Source organism: Caretta caretta, chromosome 1, assembly GCF_965140235.1.
Source record: "Caretta caretta isolate rCarCar2 chromosome 1, rCarCar1.hap1, whole genome shotgun sequence".
Lineage (NCBI taxonomy): Eukaryota > Metazoa > Chordata > Testudines > Cheloniidae > Caretta > Caretta caretta.
In genome coordinates, this window is record NC_134206.1 from 268,315,986 (window position 1) to 268,331,312 (window position 15,327).

The 15,327-nt window shown below is 42.1% G+C and overlaps 1 protein-coding gene across 15 annotated transcripts in view; it reads left to right on the top strand.

Moving 5' to 3' along the window:
• The window catches only part of ANKS1B (ankyrin repeat and sterile alpha motif domain containing 1B), a 770,082-nt gene that overhangs the window by 729,049 nt on the left and 25,706 nt on the right, over positions 1 to 15,327 (top strand). For all 15 annotated transcript variants that reach the window (XM_048835480.2, XM_048835488.2, XM_048835486.2 and 12 more), the window contains 2 exons: positions 9,472 to 9,558; positions 14,948 to 15,085. In XM_048835480.2, coding sequence (XP_048691437.2) covers positions 9,472 to 9,558; positions 14,948 to 15,085 — 225 coding nt within the window. The remainder of the gene's footprint in view (positions 1 to 9,471; positions 9,559 to 14,947; positions 15,086 to 15,327) is intronic.

A 15,327-nucleotide genomic window follows, 5' to 3' on the forward strand; every position in this document is an offset into this window, starting at 1 on the left:
TATAAAAGAAAGAATCAAAATCACTGTCTGCCAGTGTAAGAGCTTTCTCTTACTGTGACAGTCTGAGGCCCTGTTCTGAGGCTAAGGCCTTTGGCTAAGCAGCAGAGGCAGCCACAAGCTGGGAAGCGACTGGTCACTTCCTCACGTTCCAAACTAGTCACATTGAAATAAGGTGCTATTGGGCTGTTAGGCATTATCAGGACAGGACTGTATTCCTATCGCCTCCAGAGAAAGGGAAGTGCCTAGAAGATGTAAAAGGAAACTTAGTTTGATAGCATCCTGTCTGGCAAGAACTCACTTATCAATAGCTGGGATGTGAAATCCTCACTTCTGTATTGTTTTGTCATTATAGTTCCCATTTCCCTATTGTTTGTCTGTATAATCTCTGTCTGGTTCTGTGATTGTTTCTGTCTGCTGTATAATTAATTTTGCTGGGTGTAAACTAATTAAGGTGGTGGGATATAATTGGTTAAATAATCACATTACAATATGTTAGGATTGGTTGGTTAAATTTCAGTCAAATGATTGGTTAAGGTATAGCTAAGCAGAACTCAAGTTTTACTATATAGTCTGCAGTCAATCAGGAAGTGTGTGGGTGGGGGAAATGGGAACAGGGAATGGGGGTAGGGAAATTGGAATCATGTTTTGCTAAAGGGGAAAATGGGAACGGGGATTGGGAGTGGGGAAATTGGAATTATGTTTAGCTAAGGGTAGGAATGGGAACAGTGCAACAGGTAAGGCTCTGTGGTGTCAGAGCTGGGAAGGGGGACACTAAGGAGAGAAACTGGAATCATGCTGGAAGTTCACCCCAATAAACATTGAATTGTTTGCACCTTTGGACTTCGGATATTGTTGCTCTCTGTTCATGCGAGAAGGACCAGGGAAGTAAGTGGGTGAAGGAATAAGCCCCTTAACAATTTCTTAGAATAGTGAATACTAAGAGGCAAATATGTAACATTAAGAAGATACAGGATTCTCAAATACCACACAAGTGTGAAAAATATGGTAGGTTATTGTGGTATCTGAGCAGATGTCTCCAGATCTTTTCAAAGATTATTGAAACTATGATTATATTAACTGATAAATACTAAATGGGATTTTGCCTGGGGAGAGCCCACTGAGAAGGACACAAGGAAGAAAGGAAAGCAGCAGAATACGGACCCTGGACTTCAGAAAAGCAGACTTTGACTCCCTCAGGGAACTGATGGGCAAGATCCCCTGGGAGAATAACATGAGGGGGAAAGGAGTCCAGGAGAGCTGACTGTATTTTAAAGAATCCTTATTGAGGTTACAGGGACAAACCATCCCGATGTGTAGAAAGAATAGTAAATATGGCAAGCGACCAGCTTGGCTTAACAGTGAAATCCTTGCTGATCTTAAATACAAAAAAGAAGCTTACAAGAAGTGGAAGATTGGACAAGTGACCAGGGATGAGTATAAAAATATTGCTTGGGCATGCAGGAGTGAAATCAGGAAGGCCAAATCACACCTGGAATTGCAGCTAGCAAGAGATGTTAAGAGTAACAAGAAGGGTTTCTTCAGGTATGTTAGCAACAAGAAGAAAGTCAAGGAAAGTGTGGGCCCCTTACTGAATGAGGGAGACAACCTAGTGACAGAGGATGTGGAAAAAGCTAATGTACTCAATGCTTTTTTTGCCTCTGTCTTCATGAACAAGGTCAGCTCCCAGACTACTGCACTGGGCAGCACAGCATGGGGAGGAGGTGACTAGCCCTCTGTGGAGAAAGAAGTGGTTCAGGACTATTTAGAAAAGCTGGACGTGCATAAGTCCATGGGACTGGATGCGTTGCATCCAAGAGTGCTAAAGGAGTTGGCGGATGTGATTGCAGAGCCATTGGCCATTATCTTTGAAAAATCATGGCGATCAGGACTGGAAAAAGGCTAATGTAGTGCCCATCTTTAAAAAAGGGAAGAAGGAGGATCCTGGGAACTACAGGCCAGTCAGCCTCACTTCAGTCCCTGGAAAAATCATGGAGCAGGTCCTCAAGGAATCAATTCTGAAGCACTTGGAGGAGAGGAAAGTGATCAGGAACAGTCAGCATGGATTCACCAAGGGCAAGTCATGCCTGACTAATCTAATTGCCTTCTGTGACGAGATAACTGGTTCTGTGGATGAAGGGAAAGCGGTGGATGTGTTGTTCCTTGACTTTAGCAAAGCTTTTGACACTGTCTCCCACAGTATTCTTGCCAGCAAGTTAAAGAAGTATGGGCTAGATGAATGAACTATAAGGTGGATAGAAAGCTGGCTAGATTGTCGGGCTCAACGGGTAGTGATCAATGGCTCCATGTCTAGTTGGCAGCCGGTATCAAGTGGAGTGCCCCAAGGGTCGGTCCTGGGGCCAGTTTTGTTCAATTTCTTCATAAATGATCTGGAGGATGGTGTGGGTTGCACTCTCAGCAAGTTTGCAGATGACACTAAACTGGGAGGAGAGGTAGGTACGCTGGAGGGTAGGGATAGGATACAGAGGGACCTAGACAAATCAGAGGATTGGGCCAAAAGAAATCTGATGAGGTTCAACAAGGACAAGTGCAGAGTCCTGCACTTAGGACAGAAGAATCCAATGCACCGCTACAGACTAGGGATCGAATGGCTCGGCAGCAGCTCTGCAGAAAAGGACCTAGGGGTTACAGTGGACGAGAAGCTGGATATGAGTCAACAGTTTGCCCTTGTTGCCAAGAAGGCCAATGGCATTTTGGGATGTATATGTAGGGGCATGGCCAGCAGACTGAGGGACGTGATCGTTCCCCTCTATTCGACACTGGTGAGGCCTCATCTGGAGTACTGTGTCCAGTTTTGGGCCCCACGCTACAAGAAGGATGTGGAAAAATTGGAAAGAGTCCAGCGGAGGGCAACAAAAATGATTAGGGGACTGGGACACATGACTTATGAGGAGAGGCTGAGGGAACTGGGGATGTTTAGTCTACGGAAGAGAATAATGAGGGGGGATTTGATAGCTGCTTTCAACTACCTGAAAGGGGGTTCCAAAGAGGATGACTCTAGACTGTTCTCAGTGGTAGCAGATGACAGAACAAGGAGTAATGGTCTCAAGTTGCAGTGGGGGAGATTTAGGTTGGATATTAGGAAAAACTTTTTCACTAGGAGGGTGGTGAAACACTGGAATGCGTTACCTAGGGAGGTGGTGGAATCTTCTTCCTTAGAAGTTTTTAAGGTCAGGCTTGACAAAGCCCTGGCTGGGATGATAATTGGGGATCGGTCCTGCTTTGAGCAGGGGGTTGGACTAGATGACCTCCTGAGGTCCCTTCCAACCGTGATAGTCTATGATTCTATGATATTATGATTTAACAGTAATAATCAGTTATTGTGTTATTGTTATGCATAATTTGATTCCATTTGTGCCCACACTGTGCTATGTCCTGTACAAATATAAAGGAGGCACAATCCCTCCTGGAAAAAGATGAACAGATGAACAGCAGAGAACATACAAGTCGTCATAGTGGTGAATGACCATCTCATGGTAGTTTGAGGATTGATAACACAATGTTCTTTGAGTGTGTTTCAGTGTGGATCCCAGTGTAGGTGCTTCAGTGTCTCATGTGCATAAGATTGGATTCTTTTGAAAAACAACGTCCATTAGGGCCACATTTGTGCCCTGTCACTCCTCATGCTTCTATGTGAGGGCATAAAGGGTGAAGCAGTAATCACCATCCCTGAGTTCCTGCTTACCACTAATGGGAGCGAGATGAAACCCAGTGAGTGTCCAACCCACTATTTCTGAAACTAAATTGGTGAATAAAATTATCTTCACCCTTTGTCTTTCCTTGTTGTCCTTGAATTGGGTGCGCTAAGTGTGTAGGCAACTGTGTGTAAGTACAAGAAAGAAGAGACACATACACCCTTTACAGCAGGGTGAGATGCTTTGCATCAACTGCCAGCCACAGGGTGGTCACCAAGCTGTCAAGGTTCAAATCCTGCCCATCCTGTGACAGACTCCCCTCATCGATGGGCACAGCCAGTGCTGCCATTGCCGGGGGACAGCTCAGCATGCAGATAGTTTTCTTCCAGAACCCACAAGTCCAAGGATGGTTGACTTGTGACATTTGCTTAAGCAATCTATGTGAGTCACTTCAGACTCAGAAGAAATGAAAACTGAAGTGGAGTCAAAAGAGCAAACATCAATCAACGCTTCCCCAAGCAGAAACCATATCCCAGAGTCAGTCAGAAAAGGGATGGCAACAAAGAGGACACTATCAAAGCCAGCACGGAGAACCTCAACACCAGAGCTGGCACATGTGCCCTGACGCAGAAGGGTGATGCGAAGAGAAGAAGCCACATAGTGCATAAATATAGTTTCAACCACCACACAGGACCATCCTACAAGGAAGATGTAAAAACATCACTCCGTGGATTAAGCCTCCAAATCCTCCACAGAGTTGGGAACAGCACAGAGTGGAGGATTCCCACTACAAACATCAACATCTATACCAGTGCCGACAAGCTTTTTGGTCTAAGCTTCACAAATGCAGCTAGGATTGTTCTCCCCATCAACAAGAATACTTCAGCTGGGTAAGGAACTCTGGCAAACCCCAGCCACTCTTTGTCCCATGTCTAAAACTGGTGGAAAAAAGAAATACCAGATGATCTTAAAAGGCTTTGAACATTTTGATATTCATGCAAATCCAGGGTCCTTGGTAGTATCCACAGTCCAAGAGAAATCCAGGTTCTCAGAGGGCACATCTTAGGACAAAACAAAGGCAGCAGATTTGACTGCAGTGTTGAGAGCCACATCGGAACTGATCCAAAGCCTCCCACTACTTTCGCAAACCACCTAACCTCTTTCCACCATGTTTGATCCACTACTACATCAGACAAATGGGTGTTAACAATGGGCAACGATGTCTACTGTGTTCGTTTCTACACCTTATCCCCATCCCTCTTCAGAGACCCATCTCACTGTTACAAAAAGAAGTGACCTTGTTGCTCCTTCTAGGAACCATAGAAGAGGGACCTAAGCAGTACAGAGGAGAAGGCTTTTACTTCTGGTATTTCCTTATGCTAAAGTGGGGGAGGGACTTTGTGCTATCCTCCAAGGAGAATAAGCAAATACATGCACTGCATCAGATTCAGAATGATAACGCTTGCCTCTTCATACCATCTCTGCAGACTCAGAACTCTTGTGGCTCTTGAGTTACATGACACATACCTCTATAAAACTATCTACCCGGCCCACAGGAAGTATCTGAGATTCACAGTGAGATCAAATCACTAGCAGTACAAGATGCTGCCATGTGGACCCTCTGTGGCACTGACAGTCTTCACAAAATGCCTAGTGATGGTAGCAGAATTCCTGAGGAGATAGAGCTTACATGGATGACTGTAAAGCAAGTTCCAGCAGGAAGTGGCAGTGAGCCTAGAATATGCTACCTCTCTGTTCACGCAGCTAGGTCTCCGACTGAAATATGAAAAATCATCTCTTATCTCATTACAGATAGAGCTGATAGGCACTATGATTGAATACAGATTGCTGAGAGAGTACCTGCCAAAGACAGGTTTCCGTCACTGCAATCACAAACTTGCCTTGAAGTGTTAGGTCATATGTCAGAGTGTATATGTTTGATACTGTTTGCCAGACTTCACCTTCAGTCCCTACAATTCTGACTCAGGTCCATTTACTCTCCATTGAGACACTGCAGTGATAGGAAGATCTCAGTGCTACCTCATGTCCTCACAGAGTTGATAGGGAGGATGGAACCCAAAAATCTGTGGGAGGTGGTACTGTTCTCATCCGCCTTCCCAACAAAGAGTGTGATCACAGAAACGTCTGGGGCAGGGTGATGTCAGCTGGACCACCCACAAATGAATGGGACCTGGTCCTCAGGAGACATAGGACTTCACATAAACATCCTGAAACTCAGAGCTGTCAGGCTAACCAGTATAATGTTCCTACCTGTCCTCCAAAATTCCATAGTGCAGCTCCTGATGGGCAACATCTCCATGATGCCCTACATAAACAAGCAAGCCAGTGCCCACTCATCACCCCTCTTCCTGGAAGCTATCAAACTTGACATGGTGCCACCAACATGGGTGAACCCTGTTGGCTCTTCACCTCTTAGGAGTCAGCAATGACCTGGCAGACTTCCTGAGCAAACAATTATGACCAATCATGAGTGGTCCCTGCAGAGGTCCATCAAAGCCAATATTCCATTGGGGAAGGGGGTCCCACGATAAACCTATCAAAGACAATACCAAGCGCCAGAATTTTTGTTCCAGAGGGGGCATGAACCTGGGGTCATTGCCAGATGCCTTTCTTCTGCAATGGAATCCAGGCCTCCATTTGCCTTTCCACCAACTTTCCTGATCCCCAGGTGATTTCCAATATCAAAAGAAACAAACCCACAGTGAATCTCATCATTCTCCCTACTGGCCAATGGCTGACTGACTTAAAGATGCCCATGCACCCTTTGATTCAGCTCCAAAACTGCCCGGTTCTGATGTCACAGCACCACAGTCAGATAGTCCAACCAGACTCAAAGTCCCTTTACCAGAAAGCCTGGATGTTGGCTGGTTGAGTACCACGGAAAGGGAGTGCTATAGGCAAGTCCCAGAAATCCTGATATAGACAAGGAAAACATCCACCAGAGGGACTTATTTGTCAAAATGGAAGAGGTTCTTGATATGCAGAGCCAGCATGGCTTGGACCCTCTGCACACTTCAATACCAAAGCGCGTAGACTGTTTGCAGCATCTGAAACAGTCTGGCCTTTCATTCAGCTCCACTGAGGTTCATCTAATAGCAATATCAGTTTGCCATCCACCTGTGCAGTCATGTTCCATCTTTCACGCAGAGTTATCAGAATTCATCAAGGCCCTGTTACATACTTACTCACTGGTAAAAAGAACCTGCTCCTACTTACTCTCAAGGCTTTCAGGATGCTCCTTACTTCATCTCACTCTGAAGACAGTCCTTATGGCTCACCCTCTTATCAGAACATTTCATAGGATAAGGTGGTGCTGAAACCCAGGCTCATCCCCGAGGTGGTGTCAGAATTCCATCTGAATCAACCAATCAATCTGCGTGACTTCTTCCTGAAACCCCCAATTTTTAAAATCTGCACGGCGGCAATGTAGAGTAAGCCACTGACATTCATCAAATGCTGTGCCCTGGACTAGACAGCCAAGGCAAAGGCCCAGTTCAGGAGAGTGGTACTACAATCTCTGACTAATGCAGCTGATACTACTCTTCCCTCCATCCAGAGGGAGTACTGCTTGCCAGTCACCTATCATGGGATTTATGCTGCCATCCTCAAAGAAGAAAGAATGGTTATTTACCCTACACTAACTGTGGTTCTTTGAAAGAAAAGGAGTATATCAGTCTGGATCCTATAATCTGCCCTTCATCCCCACTTTCAGAATCCTCAGTGAACACAGGCTTCAAATTGCAAGAGAACTGAGGGAGAGTCATGGCCACTCCACCCTTTGTGCCTTCCTGTTGGAACATGAGGATGCACAGGGCCCATGCATAGCCCTGACAAATGCTGGTATTCAAAAGAATCCAATCTTGCGCACATGAGGTATATGGGCATCTATAGTATACTCCACACTGACAACATCATCTCAAAGAACCACAGTTACTGTAGAGTAAATAACAGTTATTCTTTTTGTTATTGTTGCTTTTCTTTAGAAATAATCTATCCCCTGTTATCTCTCAACCTTGACATGGAGATCAGCTAGTTTATGCAGGTGTTACATAGAATTGGCTTCTCAGGGAGGATTTAAATGCAGATAGTGGCCTTGCAGATCAGATCTGAGTGGGGGTGTTCCATCCCTAGGGGGTGGTATGGAAGAAGGCCAAAGGACTAATGAAGTGGAGTAATGACATGTAAAAGCTGGCATCACTGGCAGAGTAAAGGGGATGAAGGGGAAGGGAGTGACATTGAAACAGCCAGGATGGAAAAATAGGGAGGGCAGAACTATGCAAGGTTTCGAAGGCAAGGACATAAAGGTTGAACTTGAAGGGAGTCCTGTGGAGAGACTAAAAGAGATGATGGTGTGATTGGACCAATGGACAGAGAAGATTAATTTAGTGGGTGTGCTTTATATGGATTAGGAGAGAGTGGATAGTGTTGTTAGGAAGGCCAGACAGGAGGCAGTTAAATTAATTAAGATAAGAGACAGAGTCCCTGAACAAAAGATTTTGCTGTAGGGTAGAAAGAAAAGGATGGAAGTTAGAAGCTGGGTTGCTAGATGATTAAATCTGTGTTGTCATGTTTATGAATATTTTGTCTGGAACTGGGTATATTGCTTGCTATTCTGATAGCTGGATATACAGAAGCTTTCATAAATTCACTGTCACGCGTTCTGTGAACTGTCACTGAATTTTATGAAGAAGCTCATATTTGACATCTTTTTCACACACACACTCCATAGGCATCAGTACTCTGTTTTCCATGCTCAAGAGAAATGTGGATGGAATTAGTACCTTAATGCAGATTTTGCTACATTCTCTGAAATTTCCATTTACTCTTTCCTTTTTTTAAAAAAAGGAACGTTTTTAGCCCTTCTGGTTACAAGAATCTTTATCCAGTATAGATTGTCTTGTTCAGTCTGCCACCATTAATAAGAGAGATGCAACCACACATGCGCACGCACACACACACAAAATATATATAGGTGTTAACTATGGAACTTGATTAGCACAGACATAATTGCAGAATCTGGTTGGCTATTTGGTTTTGAATTACATGTTGTCACAAATGTCTAATTCTGTTTGAGTCCTGAGGGAGCAGGATCCAATTAGAAGAGCTGATCATTGGCCCTCTCCTTCAAGCTCATGATTATTTTGCTGTCTACTGTTAACTCTACTTTTTTCTCAGGCACATTATTTCCAGATACAGCAGCTATTCCATAGTTTAGATCTGTGCTTATGATCTTATGTATATGATGCTCCATAAATACTGGATTTCATCTTACTTAGTTGCTCTAATAATCTGTCTAGGTTACTTTGCAGTTTGGATCTCTCTCACTGTTTAATCTCTCTGATTTTGGTGTTATCTCCATATTTGATTGCAGTTGAATTTGTTTTCCTGTCCAAAAGATAGATCACTGATCCCACTTCATATTTTTCCCCATTTGTAGAGCTCACAATGAATGAGTACTCTCTGAACCATATTTACCAACCAACTACTAATCCATACTACAATAGTTTTATATGGTAGAGTTTTGGCCCTACTTGTATTTCACCTTACTAAAGTGCAGATGTATCCATTGCATTCCTTTTCTCTAGCAAATCAATATGTGTGTTGTAGGCTGTGTTGGCAGCTGTTTCACAAGCGCAAAGCATAATAAAGAGAAAGAGACAAATATTTAAATTAAATTTTGTTTTAATTTAATTCACATATATTTTTCCATCAGGAGAAAAAGAAGAAAAAAATTGAACAGGCTACACTCGCCAGTGCAGAGCAAACTATTCTAACAGCTGTCTCATTTTTATTTCAGAAGTCTACAGAGCAAATGAAGAAAGTCCCTACTATTGTTCTATCAGTCTCTTACAAGGGAGTCAAATTTATTGATGCAACAAATAAGGTATGTGTAATTTTTGGTCATAAGATTTTATTCCTCATTATGCTAGATAGCTTATCTAGTAAAAGCCAGATGGGGATCAGCGCTTCAATTTCAAGTCCTCTGCCCTCTTTTTTTTTTTTTCTCTCTCCTACCCTGAACAGACAAAGTACCTCTCTCGCACTCCAGAAGCCCACTCTTGTGGACAAATAGAGCAGTTCTGGAGGGAACTGTGCCCCGTCTTCCCTCATCAAAGAGAAGCTCATCACAAGAAGGGTTTGGCAGGATGCCCCTCCTCACCTGGACAAAATCCCCCAACCTATTTTCCTTTTACAGTACATTATGCGGAAAAGTATGTGTTCCTTGCTTTTCAAAACACAAAATATCCCATATGGGGGCTTTCTCCACCCCCCTGTAAGTGTAGTAAAATTGTGTGGTTTTATTCAAGACCCAGCGCAGCAAAGGTCAAGAGGTATGAGACTGGTATAATCAGCTTCCAACCATTTTAAGGGAGTGTTATAGGTTGTGCCTGCCCTTTAGTGCCCCCTTCTGGCCAAGTGTGGGTCTGCGGAGGTGTGCCTCAGTTTCGCCTTAACTTAGACTCACTTAAAAAGTCAGCACAGGCAAGATATACAGAACTTGCCCCCTTTGGGGGTATAATTTAGTGTTCCAGCCTGAAGTCTTTCAAAAAGAAAACTCAGCTTGGCTCAGTTCTGCCTCTCTGATGGTCTGGAGTTTGGCTTCTCCTGCTGTGTTCCCCCCATTGACTCAGGAGCCTCTTTACTCCTTGCAGGCATCTGCCAAATACTTTAATCTGTCTCCCCTTTCCTGAGACCCAGGTACCTTCCCTTAGGCTCAACTGGACAGCAGATAATCAGTGCAGGTCACTGGACCCTGCGCCCTTTCTTGCAGGGGCCAGTCACCCCGTGACAGGGGGTTTACAGGTATTTGCACTCTGTCTTCCTGAACTGCAGCAGCCTCTTCACAATCACTATGAGTCTCCTAATTTCTTCATTCTACTGTGTACCAGGGCACCTGTTGTTTGTTTAGGGTTCTTTTCTCCTATTAGATTTGCAATGTTATAAACCACAGCACAGATAGAAAGATAGAAGAACATAGTGCTGGAAAGTATGATGATTTCTTGCTCAGCTAAAATAAAATTTGCAAACTTCCTGGGGGGGTATAAAATGTACTATTTTATAAAGGACTCTTTCTTCTCTTGAACTCTAAGATGTCAAGAAAACACTAATTATATCAATTCATGTGAATGACAAAACATTTTTGTTGTTGCTTAGTTTCGTATGTGTGACTGCCTATCTGACCAGGTTGCTAGGGTTTATGACTGTTTTGCATTGCTAAGCAGCCTGGCTACAGTGAAGAACTGGCCCATATACTATCCCGTTATCCCTCAACCTTGCCATTGCCAATCACTTTATGTAGGTATTGAATTAGAAGTGGGTCTTCAGAGAGGATTTGAATGTTGACAAAATAGTGGTCTTGTGGACCAATTCAAGAAGGCTGTTTCATAGATTCTAAAGCCAGAACGGACCATTGTGATCATTTAGTCTGACCTCCTGCATAACATAGGCCAGAGAACTTCCCCCAAATAATTCCTAGAGCAGATCTTCACTTTCAGAAGAACAACCAATTGTGATATAAAAATTGCTTGCATAGAGGGGTGTGCGAAAAGACCAGAGCTAGTTATGCAAGAAATAAATTAATAGCATGTCAAGGTTGGCATCACTGGCAGAGAAGAGGGCCCAAGTATTTCTTTCAATTCTTTAAAAGCGGCAAAGAGTCCTGTGGCACCTTATAGGTGGGTGACGAAAGCTTATGCTCCAATACGTCTGTTAGTCTATAACGTGCCACAGGACTCTTTACCACTTTTACAGATCCAGACTAACACGGCTACCCCTCTGATACTTTCAATTCTTTGTTTTCCATCAGGGTCAAAACTGATTTTTCACCTCTCCCTCCTTTCTTTTGGAGGAAGTTGGCAAATTTTATGTTTGTAAGCCTTCTACACTGAACTCTTACATGGTAGAGTGCAATAATTTTTCTGTTTTGGCTAGAAAGATAAGTAATGCCTCAGTCCTATCCAGTTTCTCAAACAGTAGAATATCTTCTCACACTTATGAAATCTGGACTGCATTTCCCTGCTGTAAAAGTCCATGTAGCAACCTGCCACTCTCCTATGGCCATTGCTTCCATCTCTGCCCATCTGTGTGCTCTATCCATTTCCCACAAATAAGTGTGTGGTACCTCAATGCTAGCGCTAACCTGGTTTGCCTCCAGATAAGCCTGCAGCTGATGGCTCCTACTATTTATCAATAAATTATAGAATATTTAGTGGCCATAACAGCTACTAGTCATGTACATGAAAACCCAGCTCTCACGGTTGTTCCTCGTTTACACTATGTCATCAGAATAAGTTGTACAAGATCCTTCCCAGAGTCGTGTCTGATTCCCACTTAAATCAAACCAATATCTTTCCTTTATTCTTTCCAGTTCCTCATAACATGCCTGGTAGAGCCAAATTCCTTAACTTGGATATTCAAATGTTAGAGTTGTTTCTTTGACAGGACTAAATGTTTTCATAAATCACATTTGCGGGCTTAGCTATTTCAGACTAAAGACTATGTAAATGAATAAAACTTTGTACTCTGTGTTCTTATGACAAGGCAGGGGTTTAGATAGCAGAAGGACTCACAACTCATTACACCAGAGCTATATCAATGGCTATTTGGCATTTGAGTCATACTTTGACTCAGCACACTGTTGAGGCCTGATGCAATGCTAGTTTAGAAAGAGTAGTGTTTAGCTTTCTTTATAGTTGATCACATCTCGTTCCCTACTTTCTGTAGGATTTGTGCTGCTAGGTCATCTCCCAAGAATGGGGGGTCAGCTGAGACAATTCAGGGAGGAGAAGGGAAGGTTGCTTTCCAGTAACTGGAGCTCTCTAAAGGTATTCCTTAGCAGAGCCATGCTCAGCTTCCTTTCTTCGTTGCCTTTTCAGAGCTTGCTGAGAATTTTTGTAGCCCAGGAACTAAATGATACTTTGTAGATGGGACCTTTCATACCGCCTTAGAATCTTTGACCAGTGCCATAGGTGTGCACCTCAGAACAGCAAACTGGTTTATAATGGTTTCAATGCCTACACAGTAAGGGTATGGTTCTGCTGTGGCAGTGTCCCAAGGGAACTCTAGGTCATTGCAGGCAACTCCTTATGGAGGGAGAGGACTTTGTACAAAAACTAGATAAAGTGAAACTCAGCTGTTTGGTTTGGACCATGGAAATTCATGGACTTTCTTTCTTTCTTTCCAAAAATCTCAGTATACATAAATGGCAAAAACCATGAGATTTCAAGTTAAAATGCTGCAAAAGACTCTCCTGAGTTTCAACTAGTTTCAAAACACAAAGCTCTAAACCAGTGCAGGTTTACTCAGTGCTGAGTCCAGGGTCACTTGAGAGCTTCACAAAGGTTAGCAAAACTTTCAGTGAACTGAACCTGTTTTCAAGCATATAGCACACTTGAAACCAGATGAGTATTATGTGGCTCCTTGTTCGGGGGTAAATATTTCATATAGTTTTAATATCTTTTGAGCAATAATCCCTTTTCATCTGTAATGCTACATTGGTAACACATCATGATCATATGGTAATGTATTACAGTTTTATTTGTAGGAAGCTAAAACCTTGCTTTTTAGTATTTTAATTCTGATAAAAATCTTTGTGTACGCCAACAGTTCTCAAACTGAGAACAAAAGAAATATAAAGAAAACCATGTTATTGTGTTTTGCCTAAAGCAACATAAAATCAAATGAACAATAAATATAATTAAGTATGAAGATTTTCACAAATGGGTGTCCATTAAGGCATAATAATTGTTTATTGTCATTTGGTATGAGTAATACATTATACAGAAATAGAAATCAAATAATATGCTACAACAGTTTAAGATTAAGAGGATTATTTTGTGTCTTCAGTTACAATTTCCTTATTTTGGATTTTTGCATAATTTGAATATTAAAAAGTGTTGGAATGCTGCCCTTTTATCCAGAGTTTACTCACTCATTATTTCCTCAATTAGATATTAATAGGCCTTTCAGAAAACTTGCCAAGTATGCAAGTATATCTTGGCAGGTTAGAAGAAGACAGAGGAGAGTGATTCAAATGACCGAGTTACATATAATCTCCCCTCCAAAAAAAGAGAGATCCTCAAAGAATGCTTTTAATTTGCACAGATGTTACTGACACAACATTTAGCCATAGATCTCACTGACTGTGACATTAGACATCATATATGTTATGATAATACTGTATGCTTAGTGCCAAAAAACAGTGAGTAGCAGCACTATAGTATTTTGATCAAGTAGAGCTGTCATACTGCAGACAGGAATATTCTATGTTTGTGGAAATACAGTAGCCACATTGAATAAGGCTATGATTTAGGAAAGCACTTACCCATGTGGTGAAGACCATCCTTATTCGTTGACTCACTTTGAGCATGTGCCTTTGCTGAAATCGAGGCTTAAATCTATGACCATAATTCAGCCTCCTCTTTGGCTTCCTGGGTCCTCTGGCCTAAACAAGGTAAATATACAGCAGTATTTTTACATAGGTAAACATTTATTATTTTCTCCAAAGCTTTAGACAAAGTCGTCTTTTTGTACATCAGGCAGACATGTCTTGTCTTTGCCTCAGTACCATTCTGTAGTTTAATTTGGCCATTACATAAGTGTCCTGGCAGTAAATTGAGATATATTGCCACATCTTTCCAAAGTAATCCTTTTCCTGAAACTCCTTCAACAGCTCCATGCTTATACATTGATGATTATTGTTCATTCTGTTTGAGGTGGAAGAGTCAGATTGAATTTCTTCAAACTGTGCATGCAAAGATCCAGAGAATGCACCTGCACTGTCCTACCTTTTCCCATCTACCTGTGGGCTGCAGTGGTACTGATTGTTAGAACAGAAACAGCAGCATCAATGGGCATAGAAGTAGAAAATTAATAGTCTATTATAGTTATTCTCTCAGCTGTGTCCCATGAAAGATGCCTCTCTGTCACAGGATACCATGTAAACTGTACAGTGCTCTCATTTGAAAAGCAACACAGAACTGGAGGAAAACTCCAGGATTTTGCAGTTTCCTGTAGGATTCACTATTGATGACAGATAATATTTTGGATACTGTTGGAGGGTCCAGAATTCAATGGTCTGCGTAAGAAGCTGAACATGTGGTGTTTTAATCACATTGTAATTAAAAGACATAGTACCTTTGAAATATTTTAGTACAGAGGATGACTATAGCCTTAAAATGCTAAAATCAAATTAAGTTATTATGTAAGGGGCATCTACACTTAATTCCTGTGTTGACTGAAAAATAGTGATACTTTAGTTCTTTTTTTAACAGAATATTATTGCTGAACATGAAATCCGCAACATTTCCTGTGCTGCACAAGACCCTGAAGACCTCTCAACGTTTGCATACATCACTAAAGACTTGAAGACTAATCACCACTACTGCCATGTATTTACTGCATTTGATGTGGTCAGTTTACGGAAACTGTTTCATTTGACAATTTCCTTTATAAATCATTTTCATTAAAAATTATCAGCATAAAATTAGTAATAGTAAATGTTACATATATTGAAAAGGCTTAGAAAGAGCCAGCTAGGTGATGAAATGACACCACTGCAGGATTACAAAGCATTTCTCTAAGATATTAGCTCATTTCCCCTCACTCCTCTGTGGAATAATTTTTTGTCTACAACAAGTTTGTTCTTGTTTCT